This window comes from Hyperolius riggenbachi, chromosome 3 (genome assembly GCF_040937935.1).
Source record: "Hyperolius riggenbachi isolate aHypRig1 chromosome 3, aHypRig1.pri, whole genome shotgun sequence".
In the NCBI taxonomy this organism is placed as follows: domain Eukaryota; kingdom Metazoa; phylum Chordata; class Amphibia; order Anura; family Hyperoliidae; genus Hyperolius; species Hyperolius riggenbachi.
This window is the reverse complement of record NC_090648.1, coordinates 160,967,178-160,986,855: the sequence shown is the minus strand read 5'-3', so window position 1 is coordinate 160,986,855 and position 19,678 is coordinate 160,967,178. Positions and strand designations below refer to the sequence as shown.

The window sequence follows — 19,678 nt, the reverse complement described above, 5'->3', positions numbered from 1 at the left end:
CTGGAGAAAGCAGAAATGAACATGATGCCCTGATATCCACTGCTAATTTCAGCCTTTGTGTACGAGTTATGGAGATGACATGCTTTCCTACACAGATCAATCACCACTTCCAATATCAGCCACAATAGACCACTTTAAATGAACCTACTTGAAACCTCTGCACTGTCTATAAAGTGGACCTGAACTCTTGCACAGGATAAAAGGAAAACAAAGAAATGCACCCTGTATGTGTTTAGAGAGTTAACTCTATCTAATCCCCCCTCATCTGTGACTTAATATCTCACCGTAATTTAATATCTCAAGAGATTTTTTAAGCAAGTGAAGTGCGGTCCGGTGTTAGTCGAGGAGCAGAAATGTAGACATCAAACCAACAAATGTTGATTCCAGTGATACCTTTAATGACTATCTGTACATGGTTTATTGCAAGCTCTCGAAACATTAAGTTTCTTCTTCAGGCATTACACAGAACTAGATCAGAACCATACAATAAGAAGTTTTAAATCACATGCAGACTTATATATGATTCTGTAGGCTCAATCTGACATGACACACAGTTGTACCCCGTTTGAAACGTAAAAAGACTTTCTCAGTCCAATGAACTCTGGCAGCATTTGTCACTACAGATAAACACACACAAAATAATCAACTTATCTCTCAGCCAGAGAGCTGCAAAAGACAGAAGTGTTAAAAAGTCCACCAGTCTGAAAAGGAAAGAAAAGAAAAACTTTGAAAGGACTGAGGCCAAATGGTTTTACGATTCATACATACTCATGAAACCAGGCTTTATGTTCAAACCTTTGTTTAGCGTCTGAAACATCTTCATAAACTTGTATTCAAATGTCCGACGTTCCTTCCCAGATTTGAAATTTCCCCTTAGGATGGTAATTTTCAGGTTCCTTATGCTGTGGGCACGTTTGTTAAAATGTAGTCCTATTGGGGTGTCCTTTCGTTTGTGCTTTACTGTAAAGCAGTGTATGTTTAGCCTTTTCCGCACGGTTTGATTTGTTTCCCCAATATATAGAACTCTGCAAGGGCATTTTGTGCACTTGATCGCGTACACCACGTTGGATGATATACATGTGTATGTTCCCTGGATACGCAAAGCATCTATAGAATCAGGTATTGGCAAGCTGTCTGTACATAGTATGTTCCGCCCATTAGCCTGAAGATCAATAAATGGGAATGCAGTTCCCATTCATTAATATAAGTCCCCGTTAGAAAGACCGACGGCTTCTATGAGTAGCCCCGATCTTTCTAAAGTAAAAAAAAAAATTCACGTCCTCCCTTCACTTCCTGTAAGTGAGAGAGGGACATAATTTAAATGGTGTAATAACCAGAACAAACGGGCAAATAAAATACGTGGGTTTTAATTATGGTAGCATGTATTATTTTAAAGCTATAATGGCCGAAAACTGAGAAATAATGCATTTTTTCATTTTTTTCTTAATATTCCTGCTAAAATGCATTTAGAAAAAAAATTATTCTGTGCAAAATGTATCACCCAAAGGAAACCTATTTGCTGCTGGAAAAAACAAGCTATAGATCAATTCATTGTGATAAGTAGTGATAACGTTATTGGTGAATGAATGGGAGGTAAAAGTTGCTCGGATGCATAAGATGAAAAATGACTGAAGGCTGAACTGGTTAAAGTGAAAAAAAAAATCAGTGTGTATTGGTATCTTGGAAAACTATTATCAAAACATACAGAAACATACAGAACAAATAAGTTACTTAAGCAATGCGCTGGATTTATTTAACCTATCACATATGGTTTTATATGTAATTAACCTCTGACAATAGACTTAATGAAATAACACGCATGCTGGTTTAATGGCATAAAAATTATAAACATTCGTTTTTTTTATTTCCTCTTGAGTGTAGATATTCTGTGCTAAATATCTTAGTTTCAACTCTTCACCTCAGATTGTTAGATCCTATTCATGATTTTACTCCCTTACAGTTATGAGTTTGTATAGTCTTGTGTATTGTAATTGCAGCTAAGCAAAGCAGTAACTATTTCCTATTTCAGTGGAATTTCTACTGTAATAGCTACAAGCTGCATTTCCTGCTGTTTTAGCAGCACTGACACAGTAAAGTCTACAAAGGAGCATGGAAGTCAGGGCTACCCATATATGGGTAATATTATTATTAGTAGTAGTAGTATTAGTAGTAGTAGTAGTAGTAGTAGTAGTAGTAGTAGTAGTAGTAGTAGTAGTAGTAGTAGTAGTACCAGTAATAGTAGCAGCAGCAGTAGTAGTATTGTATTATTATATTATTATTATTATTATTATTATTATTATTATTATTATTATTAATATTATTAATTTATATAGTGCCAGCATTTTCCGTGGTGCTGTACAATAGCATACAGGGTATAGCAATACAAAATAAACAATACAACTGTTAACAATACAAGACAATGCTGGATTACTGCTGATGCAGTGAACAAATCAACTACAGATTTTTACACAGGGGTGCAAGATATGCAAATACATTACACAGCATTGTGAGACAAAAGGGGAAGAGGCCAAAAGGCCTTACAGTCTTAAGGTTTAAGGCATAGGACAGTAGGTAAAGGGAAGCTGTGTATGAGATTCACACATGCAGTAATACTTTGGTAATTTATAGCAGTCCTGCTGATCTGAAAATCTTAGTGAATATTACAAAAAAGTTTTGTATTTTGTTTTTTACCGCATGAGGTAATTTACCTCACATGAGGTCTTAGTGAATTGACCCCATGCTAATCTTATGTCTCATTTATTATACATAAACTTTTTTTCTGGTTAAACTTTATGTACAAATTGTAACGAACGGTGAAGAACAGAGAGGATCTGATTACCGGTGATCTGCAGTATCACTGGGAATACAGATATATACCAGATTATAAGTGATCTGCAGTATCACCGATAGTCCGATATACCAGCTAACCTCTGTTCACCTGAGTAGAGTGTAGTGATTGGTGTAACAGTAACACTTAGAGGACTAGGCCTCAGTGTAGCAGGGAGTACTACACAGATTCCTTCCGGAGACCTGAACTCTCCAAGGCGGGAGAAGTCAGGCTGAAAGAGTAGGAAGGTTTGTCTGAAAGTGACACTCTGGAGGAAGTGTCACCAACAGGACGGGGAACCGCCTCCAACAGTAAGGTCGGTTCTCGAGGTCGGACAAGCCAGGTTGTAAACACACGGACAGATAAGGTACAGATACAGTAGGCAGAGGCGGAGTCTAAGGTACAGGCAGGGTTCGGCAACAGGGTATCAGAAATATCGAGGTACAAGATCAGGAGGCAGAAACAGAGTCTAAGGGCGAGCCGGGGTTCGGCAACAGAGTATCAGAATGGCAAGGTACAAGATCAGAGTTCAGAAGGATAGTCAGGCAGGCAAAAAGTCATAACAGATAATCACAATCAAACTAGTACTTTAGCTATCAACAGAATGTAGCTCAGGCCCAGTGCACACCGAGCGGATTTTGGAGCGATCCGCCGGCCGCATCCGCCTGGAAAAATGCTTGGCTAATGTATTGCAATGGGATGGTGCACACCGGCGGTTTGAGGTTTTTGCCAAGCCGCAAACGCGCCTCCTGCTGCGCGTTTGCGGTTTGCTAAAAAACCTCAAACCGCCGGTGTGCACCACACATTGAAATACAATAGCCAAGCGTTTTCACTGGCTGATGCGGCTGGTGGATCGCATACAAAATCCGCTTGGTGTGCACCCGGCCAAATATCTGCTCTCTGCTCCCAAAACCGCTAGCGTTTTGACGATCTGCTAGCGGTTTTGGTGTGCACTGGGCCTAAGTGTAGGATTACAGCTCCAGCTGGTCCCGGCACACTTAAGGATCTGACTACAGGTCTGAGTGCTCCCACGTATGTGTTTGCAACGCCAGACACCAGAGAAATGACCCACTAGCAGTATACACAAGCCCCTCTCCAGCACCTCCCTAAGTGCTGGACCAATGGGGAGCGGAGCCAGAGTCAGCTGACCAGCCTGGTCAGCTGACTCACTTCTGCCTGTCATATAAGCTCTGCCTCAGCGCGCACGCGCGCACATCACTCTTAAGGCTGGTGGACTATGAGTCCCAGCCACACCAGCACTCTCCCTGGCGCCCGCCGTGGGAGCCGCCGCACTGCACGCGGCGGCTTTTCCGCTTTCACCGCTACTCACGTGGCGTGTGGCGGCTCCTCCATGCGGCGCCGCCATGCTTGATGCGGAAGCAGCCGCCCCGCTCTGAGAGCGAGCGGCTGCGCTTCCGCGCATTATTACACAAATGTCTTTTTTTCAATTTCAACTAAACTATGTTATGTCAGTCCAATTTAGGTTTATTCTCTCCATCCAATGGTTTCCAAATAATCATATTCGATTTAAACTAACAGACTTGAAAAGAAAAATCTGATTAAAAAAAAAAATGCCACTATCATTACAAGCTAATATTATTATACAAAGTACTGCAGTTGGAAAACGTTATAACTTTTTGCATCTGAGAAATTGAAAAGTTATTTGTTTTGAAAAGAACACAAAAAGTAAAGAATCCAGAAACTGGATTTACATAATCATGGGCCTGGTGCACTAAGGAAAGGAAATAAAGGAAATAGTAACCTGTACATAAATTACCAATGGTTACTGCACCTGCTGAATTCTCAATTGTAATGCCATATTTACCCATTTCAAATGTGAGCAGGCGCAATATGACTCCCCCACCAAAAGGAAGCCATTTAAATGTGCAAGTATTTTTAATATAAAAAATGTGAGTGTCCTTCCTGAAGTATTCCAACTCTTGTCCCCAACCTCAGGAGTTAATGAGTAGGAAAAGGAATGATAGTTCTACGGTCCCGCGCTCCTCTCCCCCACTTCTGTTTACCATTGCTCTATGCCTCACAGTCATAAAAGAACATGCATACTTTTTGGGTCTCTCCCTGCTTGCTTCCAGCCACCACGCGCAGAGATTTGAGTTGGTATTTTGGTAGGTTCATTTGTCCTCACTTTTTACATGTGTTTATTTACTGCAAATTTAAAAAAAAAAAAAAAACAATTCTGAGCTGAACAATATGTGTTTTATAAATTAAAAGAACAGCTTGGCTGTTCATTTCTAGCGAACACCTGCTTCATGCAGGTTTAATTTTGACCTTAAAGAGGAACTTCAGCCTGAACGAACATACTGTCATTAAGTTACATTATTTATGTTAATTAAAATAGATAGGTAATATAATCTCTTACCCACCCTGTTTTAAAAGAGCAGGCAAATGTTTGTGATTTCATGGGGGCAGCCATCTTTGTCATGGGGGCAGCCATCTTTTTGGTTGAAAAGAGGTGGCAGGGAGCATGAGACACAGTTCCAACTATCATGTGTCCTGATCACCCCTCCCAGTTGCTAGGCAACGAGAACAGCAACATCAGAAATCCCATCATGCTTTGCACAGCATCAGGGGAAAAAAGCCTGGGCAGTTTTCTTTTGATGGGGCGGAGCTTAGCTAAAAATGCAGCTAAAATGAGAAAAACAAAGTTCTGATGCTGTGAAACTGTTAAAGAAACACCAAGCCTTCTCAGTTCTGCTGAGTAGATTTTTAGTCTGGAGGTTCACTTTATGTCTGGCATGGAGAACAGCCAGTGGTTGAAAAGTTGCCGGCTGCCAGTCATTTGAGAATACTCAATTACTTAATTTATGAATGATTGCAAATGTGTATTAATTTATGTGCAAAATTATGTGTATAAATAATATAAAACTTTTTCTTGAGTATTTAATGCAAGGGTTCATGAGATAAATTGAAGTCAGTAAAAACCTAAAAGTATGATAGAAGCAGGTGTTACAGGCCGTTAAAAGCTTAGTGCAACAAACTTTCTGTGTCAGAAAATATCACAAATGCTTTAAGGATGAGCACAGTGGGATATTGAACTGGTATGTTATACTCTCATAACTGACAAATAACAATGTCTCACTCTGTACAATCCATTCTACACCATCACAGCAGTCCACATATAAGTCAGAGAATCTAAATGAGACGCTTTAATTTATAAGTCAGACATCTTACTTCTCCCTATATTTGCCTTTATATTCAATGTAAGCAGCATGTTTCACAAAGAAGACAGTTACAACAAATCTCAGCCCCAGTCTGTGCTTGCATGCTGGTGAACAAAGCTATACAAAACATTACAGCACATATGGAGTATATAAACACCAGCCAAATGTATGTGCACACAGACTGAGAAATAAGGTAAGCCAGTGAAAATTAGCATCCAAATTTAGCACAGTAAGTAAAACAGTGACAACACAAAGGGGACAATGTCTAACTATCAAATAGAGAGCACATTTGATGACTGATGCTATTTTCGGGTTTAAAGGGAGATATGCAATATGTCAAACTATGCAAAAATAGTGGACTTTTTTTAAATACATTTCCTCCGATCCTTTGTCAGACTATGTCCAACGTTGACTTTTTCCAGCATAGATCCAATGTCGAAATAGGAAAAATGGCTGCCCCATGGGGTGCTGTTGCGTAATAAAAATCACTTTGATCCCCTCCGGCACCAAGCTGTGCAATTACATACAGTAATTAAAAAGTAAGTGTTGGGGGTATGGGTGATCCTGACATTGGATTGGAAGGGGTTAGTATAAATACAGTCACAGAAATTAGACTGAACAGCTTTTATTCTGGCCAGGCTGAACAGCAATAGCCTTTGACTACATGTAATTATTTTTACATTACATGCTGCACCTTCACTACAGATGGCAACAAGGCATGTGGTCTGAGGGTCAGCAAGGAAAGAACAAACAAATATCTGCCTCCATAATGCTGATCTAAAGGCCCATAACCCCAAAACGATTTTTTCACAATATCACACAACACTGGGAAATTAAAAATAGTTAAACGATGTTGACCGACGCACACCCCCTGCGCCAATCATTTGTGTTTGAATGATGGACAGTTCCTATTAAGTCATTGTGGATTGTTCCGATACTCATAGACTTACGTGGGTTCGCTGTGATCATGTGAATGTTCGTTTACATGGTCCTTTGTTTCCACCGCCGCAAATGATGATTGCAGGTCTGGACAGATGGATCGGTGAAACGATTGTTGGTCGGTGGTGATCCCTGATCCATCTGGCCCCATCTTCCAGTGGGTAATTGGCTTAACAAACCAGATCAAACTGACCAGCATGCCTTTCAGATGGTAACTCTTCACGAGCAATAGCAGTAAACCTTCCCTATTCCAAGAACTGTTTTCCCCAAAAGATTGGGTCTGTTCTCCCATAGCATTATATAAGCACCATCAACACATACAAGATTGATGGAGTTAAAATCCATCCATCACAAGTTACAACGAAAATTAAAAATGTAATTTGTTGAAGTCAGTTAAAAAAATAAATAAATGCCAGCAAATGTTAGGATTCTGTGTGAAGCACTAAAAAACATATCAGAGCTAGATAAATCATTCAAACAACAAGGAACAAATAAAAAACAGGCGCCCCTTAATCCATTATCCAATAAATGTCATTATTTTCCTTTATTTACAACTACATGGTTTATGACATTGTCTTAACTGCTAATTAATGCTTTCAATTAATCTTTTGCAATAGCAAACATTTTCCATGTGTTTTAGTAAATGTGATACTGAAAAACTACTCTAATTTTATCATTGCTAAACAGTCCCTTTTCATTTAAGACCCACCTCAAGGCACAGATCTAAATATACCATCTGACAGCATAGAAAGCAGTGTGACCTAAAGCAGGCCATTTAAACAATCCTGCAGAAGAGACTGAGTAAGGATCTGAAGATGCTTGGCTCAGCAATACCATGGTGTTCTTACTCAAAGGAGACAAAAGACAGTGTTTGAGAAGATCTCTGTCAGAAGCTCTGGGATTTAGTCACAGGTAATGGCCGGTGTGAGACTCCTCACCAAGTACTTTAAAAGTTATCATTTGGCATTAGCCAATCAAGTAGGTTATCCACAGATAAAACAATCGTCACCACAAAGTTCCTAGACAGGACTAGAAAAAAAATGGCACCTGGAGTTTGGGTTTAACGTACATACGTACTACTTTTCCATTTTCATGCACGGTCATCAATGTATTCTAAGACTGCAAATGCCCCTTTCTAGAAAGCATGAAAACAGTTCAGCATTTCAATGCAAAATATTCCACTTTCAGCTCATATTTCAGTGCTCTACCTCTCCTAGACTGTTTATTGCAATAATCCCTTAATCTATACTGTTGCATGAAACCAAAATGCCCCATGAGGTCAATTTCTTGTTTTTACTGACGTTCCTTTACTTACAGAACTCCTCTTTGTGATTCTTAGACTTTGACTTGGGCATGGCAGTGATGGTGACCATGGGACACGGATTTCCACCAAGAGTGTCACACAGTGTCTGTTGCTTGAAGTAAATTCTTTGAGGATCATGCCTGGACTCCAAAATCTGTAGGTGGGACTAAAACAAACATATAAATTTATTTTAAAAAGCAGTATGCTACATTTTAATTTTAGGCATCAACTAAAAAAATAAACCCAACCTTTATTTCCTGCTGTAGTACTATGGACAGTTCAATATAAAGAAGAATAAGTACATTGGCCAAACCCTAGTAATTTAGTTATTATAGTCACCTGAGCCATGTTTTGCTAGGTAGCCTATAGAAATTGAAGAGGTGTACTGGACACAAGGCTTTTGTTACAAAATCCATACACCATGGTTTACTACAGGAGGATAGCAATGGCAAGCCTTTGTTATTCAGCAAACTATTAGGTGCCAAAAAGTTAGCATCTGTTACTTTGGTCACTCCAGGAGTAGTCGGGTTTGCTAAACAATGAGTGAATGTTACTGATGTAATCACCTGGCTACACAATCACTAGAGGTAGACAGGAGAAAGGGTTCTACTTGAAAGGACAGGACTTTCAATACCAAAGTCCACATCAAAGTGACATCATCAAACCAGGACGTGGTACATGCTGACATAAGAGGTCAGTGTTCATACGAGTAAGAGGAGAGAGATGATTGCGAAAGGAATCAAGAGGAGTGACACATACTTACTAGCCGTACTTCCAGCATCAAGCTATGCTTGGGAGGGAAATGGTGGGTATACTGGACACCAGAGTCTTACACCGTGTTTAGTGCTCTAAGGTAGAAGGAGGGTCTGCACGTGTCTGTAGATAATCACCTTTATTCCAGATATGAATAAGGACTAGAGCAGTTCGAAACATGTCAGCTAATAATGCTTGCCATTGATGTCTTGGACACGTCCATGAATAAAGGTGATTATTTACAGACACGTGCGGACCCTCCTTCTTCCTTTGTGCAATTTGGACTTGCTGGCTACTTGTTTAGTGCTCTACTTGTTGCCTGCTGTGATGAGCAGAGGCATGTACTAGTACTGCAGGCTAATGTAAATACTTCTGCTAATACTGGTGGCAGAGAGGACATAAATGTACTGCAGTGCAGGCACAAGTGGTTAAAAAGACCCTGAGTATCCCCCATTAGATACTGTAAATGACAGCAACATAGTAAAAAAGTCATTTATAGGGAATTCCACTTTCAGAGAAATGGTATGTATGTGTTTACATAAGATTAAAAAAAATCATGTTAGTGGTCTTTTAAAGGCTGTGAGTGGTCAATGTACTAGATGATCACAGGCATCCAAAAAAACAAACAAACATCTATGATGTCCAGAGTCCATGTGTAGAAATAGATTTCTCCCATTACATATCCCTGCTCATACCTTGCTGCTGGCTGTTCAGTTTGATTGTTCCTCCTCTATTAAATATGTGATCTTCAGGGAAACTTTCAGATTTACCTGAATATGAATAGCAACATTACCATTGAGCCCCCATCCTATGCACCACAGCACTCCCTAATAACCCCACGTTTATAAAAGTAAGCCTCAAATCGGAGCTGATTTTCCAGAGATGCTTGCCAACAGATAGCATGCTTTTAGGCTATGCTTTGATTTGTCATTAACTCTGGCCAACCACAGGTTTTGTTTACCTCTAGTTAGAGGTGTGTGTCTTCAATTAGGCAATGATTCTGACTCCCTTGAAAATAGGTATTTGGCATCAGTTGTCAGCTTTAGGTAGTTCCAAACATTCCAATACAATGGAACTAGGCCAATTACTGCCTCCCTTCTAATATATGTTTTACAAATGAAAGATTTCTTGTAAAAACAGAAGTTATCATACAAATATAAAATAAAGATATATGTTAGAGTAGATTTTATCTTGTATAGAAAGCTTGTGCCTGACTCTGCAAGTTTAGTACTGACTTATGTGGCTTGCTGAATAAGACATTGAACATATGTTGGGATAAGAGTACATTTCAGTCATTCATGAATACTATACGTTAAATCAATATTTTGCCAAAAGTGTAAAAGAACATTTGTAAGACAAACATAACGAAGACCTAGAGAACTAAAAATGAATGCAAACAGAATTTCTTTACCATGTAGAATCAGTCTAAATCATACATGGCAGATATTTCAGCAATGACAAGTGAGCTGTCTTCACCCCAAGTGCTGACAGATGTTTCTGGTACTAAACAGATGTATACTGACACATTGACTTGTGCAGTTTTGCTATAGCACCAAATCTACAACGGGGATTCAAAGTCAACCCATCTTATTTAGGTCAAAGTGCTGACTGAACATCATTGGAGATGAGCCTGAAGCGTGACAGGTTGACCACATCTTGTCCTGGGCGCTATGTAAGCTGAAGAATCCTAACTGGAAAATGAGAAAATTAGAGAAGAGCATTCTCACAGTGATTCTTCTGTATAGAGTAACATGATATCTCAAACTATAAAGGGAATCTATGCATGTAAATACCTTAATCTAAATAATTCTAGCCATGATTGTAAATTGTTTTTAAATAACCTTGTTTCTCAATGTATGTAGTTTACAAGCATATCCCATATCTATAGAAAAGATAATATATATATATATATAAAAAATAAAGGGCAAACCACCTGCTTGGTAAAGTTGGGGTTTATTACAAAGCTTATTTTAATGCCATTTAATTTAGTATTCTCGGATTTACTGATAATCAAACAATTTTATCACAGGGTTTTTAAGTATACAAGTTTAAGAACACAAAACATAAGACATACTGCTTAAAGCGGACCCAAACCAAACATTTTTTTAATTCAAATTATTTTGTTGCACAACTCTGACACATACAAAGATAAATGAACACTCCTTCAAGCCTATGAGCATTTCAGTGCATGCTTTTCACCCTTCTCTTTTCATAACTAGGGTTATACAGGTGGCAGCCATTACTTCTGAGCTTAGTAGGAGGTTCTAGATCATGGGTGTGTTTGTCATCAGCTACCCTCCCTCACAGAGGCGTCGTCTATGTGAAATCTCACACAAGCTGAGATCACTTCCGCAGTGACATCATCAGTAGCAGCCTGTGTTTTGTTTTTGTTTTTTATCTCCTCCACCAGTCTGCCAGATTCTGTCCCAGCAATATGAAAGGAAAGGAGGGGTTCCTCTAATAAATGAAAAATATTTTATATTTGTCATTATGTAGCTGAAAAAAAGCTGCTATTTATTATTATAATTTAGAAAATAGACTTAATTTCTGAAATCTTGTATTTTTAATTTGGCGCAGGAGGATTGCTCTGGCCCTGCTGGGCCGAGTTTCACAATTTTTTTTTCCTACACGCAGCTAGCACTTTGCTAGCTGTGTGTGGTACGCGATCACCGCCGCTACCCGCCAATTTGCCGCTACCCGCCGCGCCGAGCCGCCCCCTCCCCCCCCAGACCCCTGCGCAGCCTGGCCAATCAGTGCCAGGCAGCGCTGAGAGGCGGATCGGGATTCCCTCTGACGTCCCGACGTCCATGACATCGGTGACGACATCCCGCCCGTTCTGAACGTGATTTCCTGATTACTCTGATCGCCGGAGGCGATCGGAGTGGGTGGGGGATGCCGCTGCTCAACGGCTATCATGTAGCTAGCGCTAGGCTAGCTACATGATTTAAACAAAAACATTTTTTTTTAAAAGTGCTGCGCTGCCCCCTTTCCGCAATTGGACCGGCAAGGGGGTTAAAGAGAAATTGTAACCACGAATTAAACTTCATCCTAATCAGTAGCTGATGCCCCCTTTCCCATGAGAAATCTTTTTCCTTTTCACAAACAGATCATCGGGGGCTTTGTATGGCTGATATTGTGGTGAAATCCCCTCCCACAGTGTGATGTCAGGACTATGGTTCTGACATCACACTGTGGGAGCCTTGTTGAATTGTGGGACATAACAGCTGTTCACAGCTGTTTCCAACTGCCAAAAAAGCAAGCAGCATCTCCTTCCACTGACATCACCTGCCAGCAGTAAAAGTGTCACCATGTGACAAATGTCAGAATGTAAATCAGGGAGAGGAAAGCTTTTACAATGGGCAAACACTGACGATCATTTGTACATAATTATTGTAAAAATGAAGCACTTTTTTATTACATTATTTTCACTGGAGTTCCTCATTAATATTACTATAAATTTACTGGATTTCCTTTAAAGCCTATCTAAATCGTAGCAACAAAACTGTTGCCATGGTTTACTGACAGTAGTTTTAATAAATAAAGGAGTTCTTGCCTGCTAAATTGTTTATTATCCATCAATGTAGACATGACAGGATGGCTGAAATGTTGCCCTTGATAGGACCACTCCACTCACAGCTGTTGTCACCCAGGTTGCAATGGTCCTGCGTCCATTGTTATTTGTATGTGTGTGCATCTTAAAGAGAACCTGAACTGAAAATAAAAAGTCAAAATAACCACACACAGGTCATACTTACCTCCTGTGTAGTCTACTCCTCAATCTCTTTCTCCTCTCCTGCATCCCATTTGTCCACTGTGATCAATGGATTTCTCTGTCCTCCATTTTAAAAATGGCCATTAACCCCTAACAGCTTCCTGGTCAGCACACTGTTAAACTGTAATATCACCCACTTGAGCCATAGGGAAACATGGACATTACCTTGCACATTCAGTTGTATCTGACAGCTGCTGATATATAACTTACAGCAACGGGTATATTTCACTTCTGACAAAATATTGTCAGGACTGGAAGGAATCACTGTAAGAAGAAAATGGTGAGCTTCTGTGAGGAACTGACCGTGATGTTAGGATGTAATATTAATTTGCAGCTACATTATGTGTTTATTTTAAATAATTTTCCTCGCTTCAGGTTCCCTTTAAACGGTATGGACAGTTTCCCAGTTTTTACTTTTATGTCTTTGTTTCTTTCTGACCTCTAGGTAGTAAATAGAGCATATCTGAGATTTGGGGGCAAAAAATCAAATCTAACATTTCTGTTTGCCCAAATTACCATTTCGTGACAAGAAACATAACATTTATATAGATTTTTTTTCCTGGCAAACTCAAAACGCCAGAGCTGTAGCCACTGGGGCACACGGAGTAGTCAGTAGCAGTGTTAGGGAGTCTTGCCCAAGTTATCCTTACTGAATAGCTGGAGCCAAGATTCGAACCCTGGTCTCCTGTGTCAGAGCCCTTAACCAGTACACTATCCAGCTAAACACGTGTTACCTAAACCTAGTTCAAGTCAGGTAAACTGAAAGTGGGAATATACCACAGATTTTTCCAGGTCTGTGCTTCTACATGGTTTGCAAGTTATTACCCACAGTTCCAATAAGTGACCTAATTACATCATGACAACAGATACTAAAGGACTTTATAAGACTCAGGCTTATAAGGAGTAGCAGTGATAACACTTTAGAAAAGAAAAAGTGAGGGTGTGTTCCCACTACAGCAGAAAAAACAATCTTTTTTTGTCCATTTTACTGCATCACAAAATTGAGAGTGAACAGATCCTATTTTATAAATAGGATTCATTCCCACTTTTCAGTCTGCAATAAATCTGTGGGATGCTTTGTGGTAAGCAGACCATACTGTTGTGCTGTCCATGATTTTCCTGGACAGGCAGACGCATTTCCCATATAGCTCATCACTGTACAAATGGGAAGAGGAACAATGGCACAGCACATGACAGAGCAGTACCTCGGTGGGCACCTACACACACACATACACTCGAGATCTTTGGTCCAGATGGCCCCAGACAGCCACCCCAGCCAAGTTAACAACTATTCTATATTGTTATTGAAAACTACTTTCCATTCATGAATCCTTTTTTATTTATTTTTTTATTTTTATTTTATTTTTTGTAACTGGAAGCTGCTTCACAAACAAGAGGAGCTAGAATTTTAATTTGGTTGCAGAAGTACACATTTTTAAAACTGAAAAATCTGACCAATGTATCACACACACGCAGACACACGCACGCTAGTTTATTGCTTCCCCAATTATTATAAAAAAAAGTCGGATAAGGCAAGAAATTCCATTACACTTCTTTCTTTGATTAAAAAAAAAAACAGTACATAAAAATATAAAAAAATAAAAAAAATAAATATTTTATTGTGTTGGGCCACCTTTATACACTTTAGATTGTAAGCTCGCAAGGGCAGGGTTCTCTCCCCCTTTTTGTTTCTTGGTAACCATTATACATTTTATTCATCATGTTAATTTTATCACTGTCATTACCAATTCTATATTTGTTTTTGTATCATTCTTTGTATTTTGTCACTAATTATGTATCTTGTATTTTGGTGTACACCATTGTCTGTATTATAATGTACTCCATGTTTGTTTCTTACTTTGTACAGCGCCATGGAATATGTTGGCGCTTTATAAATCAATAATGATAATAATAATAATAGTTTATTAGCAAGTTTGTCCCAAACTGCTAACCAAATACAAGGTAAACATAAGCCGTTTGGCTCCCAGCTACCTCACTTAAAAAATGTACTATGTGACAACCAAAACATAAAACCATTTAAGTCACATGTGAGAAAACAATGCAAACTACAGGAGTTCACTTTTTCAAAGTAACCTTTACAATCTGCTGGAGCTGACCCCACTCTAGGCTAAGCAATACCTGGGTATCTGGTGCACTTTCCTTCTGTGGTTTACCACACCAAAACAGGATACAATGGGCTCTATTCACAATGGGCAGTTCGGTAAAATCATTTTGGTTGGTAAAATACTTAATTCGGTATTTTCACTTTTTTCCAAATTCACTAAAGTTTTCCCACATGAGGCAGAAGTTCAGTAATTTACCGATCGTGCCTCAATTCACTAAGCCCTGCTTGGTAATTGTCAGGTCAACGGGCAGGCAGGGAGCTGTGTGTCTGACTCAAAGGTTTTCTGTCCAATGAATCTTGTCATCACTTTAGATGTGCTGCAGCCACTAGGGGGAGCTCTTATGTATGCTAGAATACAGATTTACACATCTAAAGGGATGCAGGAAAGCCCTCAGAATTGTCACCTTCCTCTGCATTGATACACTAAAAGACCCATTTGAGACCCCATTGCATCAAATCAGAGTGAGAAGCAGGGCTGTGTTGTTCTCCCTATTGGCTGCCTGGCTCTCCCCAAAGGATATCTGTCAAATCCACTGCACACAGACAGCATGGGGAGAGTGAGTTATCGGTTGCTGTGAGCTGGAGAAAGTCGGTAATTTACCTCACTAGCCGGGAACTCTGATTTTCTGTGCGGTGAATGGTGATACATTTAGTGAATTATAATTTGGGAAGGTGATCAGTAAAATCAGCTGTTTTGAGCATTACCGAATGCGGTAATGCTTTGTGAATAGCGGCCAATATATTTGAAATTAAGGAGGCACGCCACTAGCTCAATAAACTTGTGTTCTGTAACGCTCTTACCTGTCAGCAGCTCCAGAAACAGAGCTTTGCAGAGAGATTATTTCAGTGGCATCCCCGGCTTCCCTGCGATCGTGGCTGAGCCTGCATGTTCCTCCAATCTCCTCAGCCAGACGCGTGCGACTCAGAGAAGCTTTTATGCTCTGAGATGGCCTCTTAGAGATTAGTGTCAGCTTACACGCTATCAGCTGACACTTTTTGGCTAATAAGATTCTATTGGTCAGCTGCTCTCTATTAGCTGTTGTGATTAGCTGTTTTTTCTGAGGGCTGGCCTTTGATCCTGTATTTAAGCCCTTGGGCTGCAGTCTGCCATTGCCCGTGATAGCAATCAGTATGCTGGTCCTCGGCACTCTGTCACTCTGTGATATTATTGTATGTTTTTAGTCTAGTTGTTCTGATAGATATATATGCAGTGTTTGCGATATATATCTATCCCTTAGACTAGTGTTTGTTATTTTCCTGATTTTTTGTGTATGACTTTTGCTACTGCTTGACCTTGACTTTGTCTCAGCCTATTGTACCTCAGCCATCTGACCACCCATTTATGATCCTAGCCTGTTAAACGACCTAGCCTTTGTTTCAGCCCATTGTACCGCAGCTATCTGATATCTCGTGTATGATCCTAGCTTACGTTTTGACTACGACTAATCTGATCCTCTGTGCATACGTCTTATACCAAACGTGATATGTTCATATAATCATCAGCACATACACAACATGTAGCCAGCCAGTGGAATGCATCCTTTCTTTCAAATGTAGTTCAACTATATTGGCTTTTGCAAGGTTGTTTCCTTTTCTACCATTAGAAATAGTCTAAACACACAGAACTGTCCATTTATCAGGCTTAGTTTAACCAGCAAAACGCAATCGCGAAGTGTTTAGCAATGTGATTTTTAGAGAGATTTTTAAAGGAATGTGCCATGCGCACAGGCGTACGCAGAGGAGGTAGTACATGTGGGTGGAGGGGGGCGTGCTTGCAGGTGGACGTGTACGCTGATTCTAGCACCTGTTTTTTAAACTGGCCTAATTGTTTTAATATATATATATATATATATATACACAAACACACACACAAACACACACATATATATATATATATATATATATATAGCATATAAATGAGCGGTGCTCATAGTTCAGTTAGTAGCTAGTAGAAGGTGAGGTGTTTTTAATTTTATTTCTCCCATTTAGCTGACCCCTGGGCTTTTGGCATGGTTCCCACTAGAACGCTGATAAAAACTAGCATTTTTGCCTGGTTAGAGTAGGACTCACCAGATCGAGGACACTTTGGCGCAGTTGGTGAGCTTAAACGCGTTAAAGCGTAACCAAGAGCCCCTGTCACTGTTTTCCTGTTGTGTGCTGCAATATCCTCTGTATTTATATATTTCTTATGGAGTCTGGGGACCTCCAGTGCTGCGTGCATGCTTTGCATAGTATTGCATAAAATTTGGTTTGTGCTGCTCATCCCTTGGCTTATATTATTTTCCCCTGTGAGCGTGCATAACCCACCCATCTCTAGCACAGTTAAGCATATAAATGAGCGGTGCTCATAGTTCAGTTAGTAGCTAGTAGAAGGTGAGGTGTTTTTAATTTCATTTCTCCCATTTAGCTGACCCCTGGGCTTTTGGCATGGTTCCCACTAGAACGCTGATAAAAACTAGCATTTTTGCCTGGTTAGAGTAGGACTCACCAGATCGGGGACACTTTGGCGCAGTTGGTGAGCTTAAACGCATTAAAGCATAACCAAGAGCCCCTGTCACTGTTTTCCTGTTGTGTGCTGCAGCACCCTCTGTATTTATACATATATATACACACACACACACACATTTTTGTGCTTATCAGCAGTGTGTGGCTGTTAACATCTGCTTTAATGCAGAGATTAATTAGAAGATTGGCAAAGATAGTTCCTTCTACTCATTGTTGAACTTACCATGAGTGCTGAGTAAGTGTAGGGATAATGATAAGCCAAATAGCAGACATCATCATAATGAGGGAACTTCACAGTGAATGTTAACGTATAGTATCTTCTTCTTTTCCTTGCCTCAGATGTCCGGTAACAAAATACATTTCTATGAATAAAATGTAGTGAAACATTTAATCTGTTACTCTATTAAAAAGAAGAAGAAAAAAACTGGAATATGTTTTACATGTGATGCATCAAATAAAGAACACTTTTTTGGTACAGAACAGAAGTTTTATAGTCAGGAATACACATCAGAGCAGAAGGTGCTGACTGTTTTTATTTTAATAACATGAATTTATAGAGGTCCTCTAATGATTTTTTCCTTAAAGCAACCCATCGCTTCCTTATCTGACGTAAGGAAACTCTATTCTACTGCCCTCTTTTATCACTTGAATGACTGCTCGAGGGTCGGGGTCCTAACACATTTTTGTCACAGCTCAAATTAATTGATTGGTCTGATTCGGGAAAGGTGTGGTCCATCAGGTAGAACACATTCCTCTTTTTCTCAGTCCATCCTAAACACTGGCATGGATCTGGCCCTCCAGGCCTGGAGTTCGACACCTGTGACTTAGAGGTACTGCAGTCAGTAGTACAATGTCAATACCTTATATATTTGATTTTCTGATTAATCAGTAAAAGTGTATCCATAATACCAGTGATGGGCCTGGTCTTAACCAGTTGCTGTGAGAGTAATGAGCAAACTTCAGGCAGGTCAACAAAGACCCAACTGTCTGATAAAATAAGTTGTTTGTGATAGTATAATATGAGAACATAACAATCTAGTCGGTACTTGTGATGCCATCAGATACTTGTGGTAGAGATTAACTGCACCCTTGCTGCTAGGTAAAGGATCAAAAGACTCTTCTCCACCTATGATGTCCTAAATACGGCATAGATACTGGTATGGTGAGAACTTTATGAAATCTGTAAGCCCCCTGGTTCCTCGGATAGCCACCACTTCTCATGGAAAAGGGTAGATTTCTTAGCACACAGTCTCACAAACAGTTGAAAGTAAAATAATAATAATAATAATAACCCTTGAGAATTATTTGATGAATAAATCTAGCCTAGGTAGGACAGAAATAAGATATTAATGACAGAGTTGTGATGCAAGCAATAGGAGTGTCCCAAATATGACATGAGTCCTGTTATGTAATCCAAATGGTCTCTTTACAAAGTCTTGATAGCTGAACCCCACCAAGATGTTCTCTCTACCACTAATCTACCAGTAAACAAATCTGGAATACCCTGCCTTCTCTACATTTGATCAATGATATGCCCTATGATCTTTGCGGCTATCTTGACTTTGGTCAACCAGTCTGTAATACAAATTTTAGTTTGATGTGTAGACTATAAACAAAATTTTACTCTACAGCCTACTTGCCCAGAACAATAATGGCAACCAACATATAACCCTAACTCTAGGCTTGGATCTTCATAGGTTTTCAAAGTTTGTGATTGGCAGTAGCTACAAAAGGGGGTATAAAACACCAGAATGGTGTTAAATGTGGTTGGCATGAAGGGCCTTCTCATTACTGCACACTTATCAAACATATATGCATAGTTAAGGGTTTTTTGACCCCTTTTTGTGGATAAAATGGTGCAGATTAAACACATAAATAACATTAATACTACAGATATGAGTTTCACTATTAACCTGCAAACTGGCACAGGTGGTGGATTACAGGAAGGTCTGCAATGGCTTAACACCATCTTTGCAGCTTCTGTGACCATGGAGTGTTATTCCCTTTGATCACAATTTCCCTCCATAGACTGCCATGCATTGTATGCAGAAGAAAAGCCCAGCACAACTATCTTTAGATTTATGATTAGCTTACCAGAAGTCTTTATGTCTACCTTGGTTGACATTAGTTTATACTTGAGTGTTCATTTAACACTTTTGCTATCTTAAATAACACTGGCATGCAGTCATTATAACTGTAATGAATATCCAAATTTGATAGGTGGTGCCATAAACACTTGTTAAGAATCTTAAGCCCCTTTTGTTTGCTCCAG

The 19,678-nt window shown here is 39.6% G+C and overlaps 1 protein-coding gene across 3 annotated transcripts in view; it reads right to left on the bottom strand.

Moving 5' to 3' along the window:
* Positions 1 to 19,678, bottom strand: part of AGBL1 (AGBL carboxypeptidase 1) — an 830,430-nt gene that overhangs the window by 556,226 nt on the left and 254,526 nt on the right. For all 3 annotated transcript variants that reach the window (XM_068275162.1, XM_068275160.1, XM_068275161.1), the window contains exons 16-17: positions 17,630 to 17,768; positions 8,264 to 8,417 (exon numbers count right to left, since the gene is read on the bottom strand). In XM_068275162.1, coding sequence (XP_068131263.1) covers positions 8,264 to 8,417; positions 17,630 to 17,768 — 293 coding nt within the window. The remainder of the gene's footprint in view (positions 1 to 8,263; positions 8,418 to 17,629; positions 17,769 to 19,678) is intronic.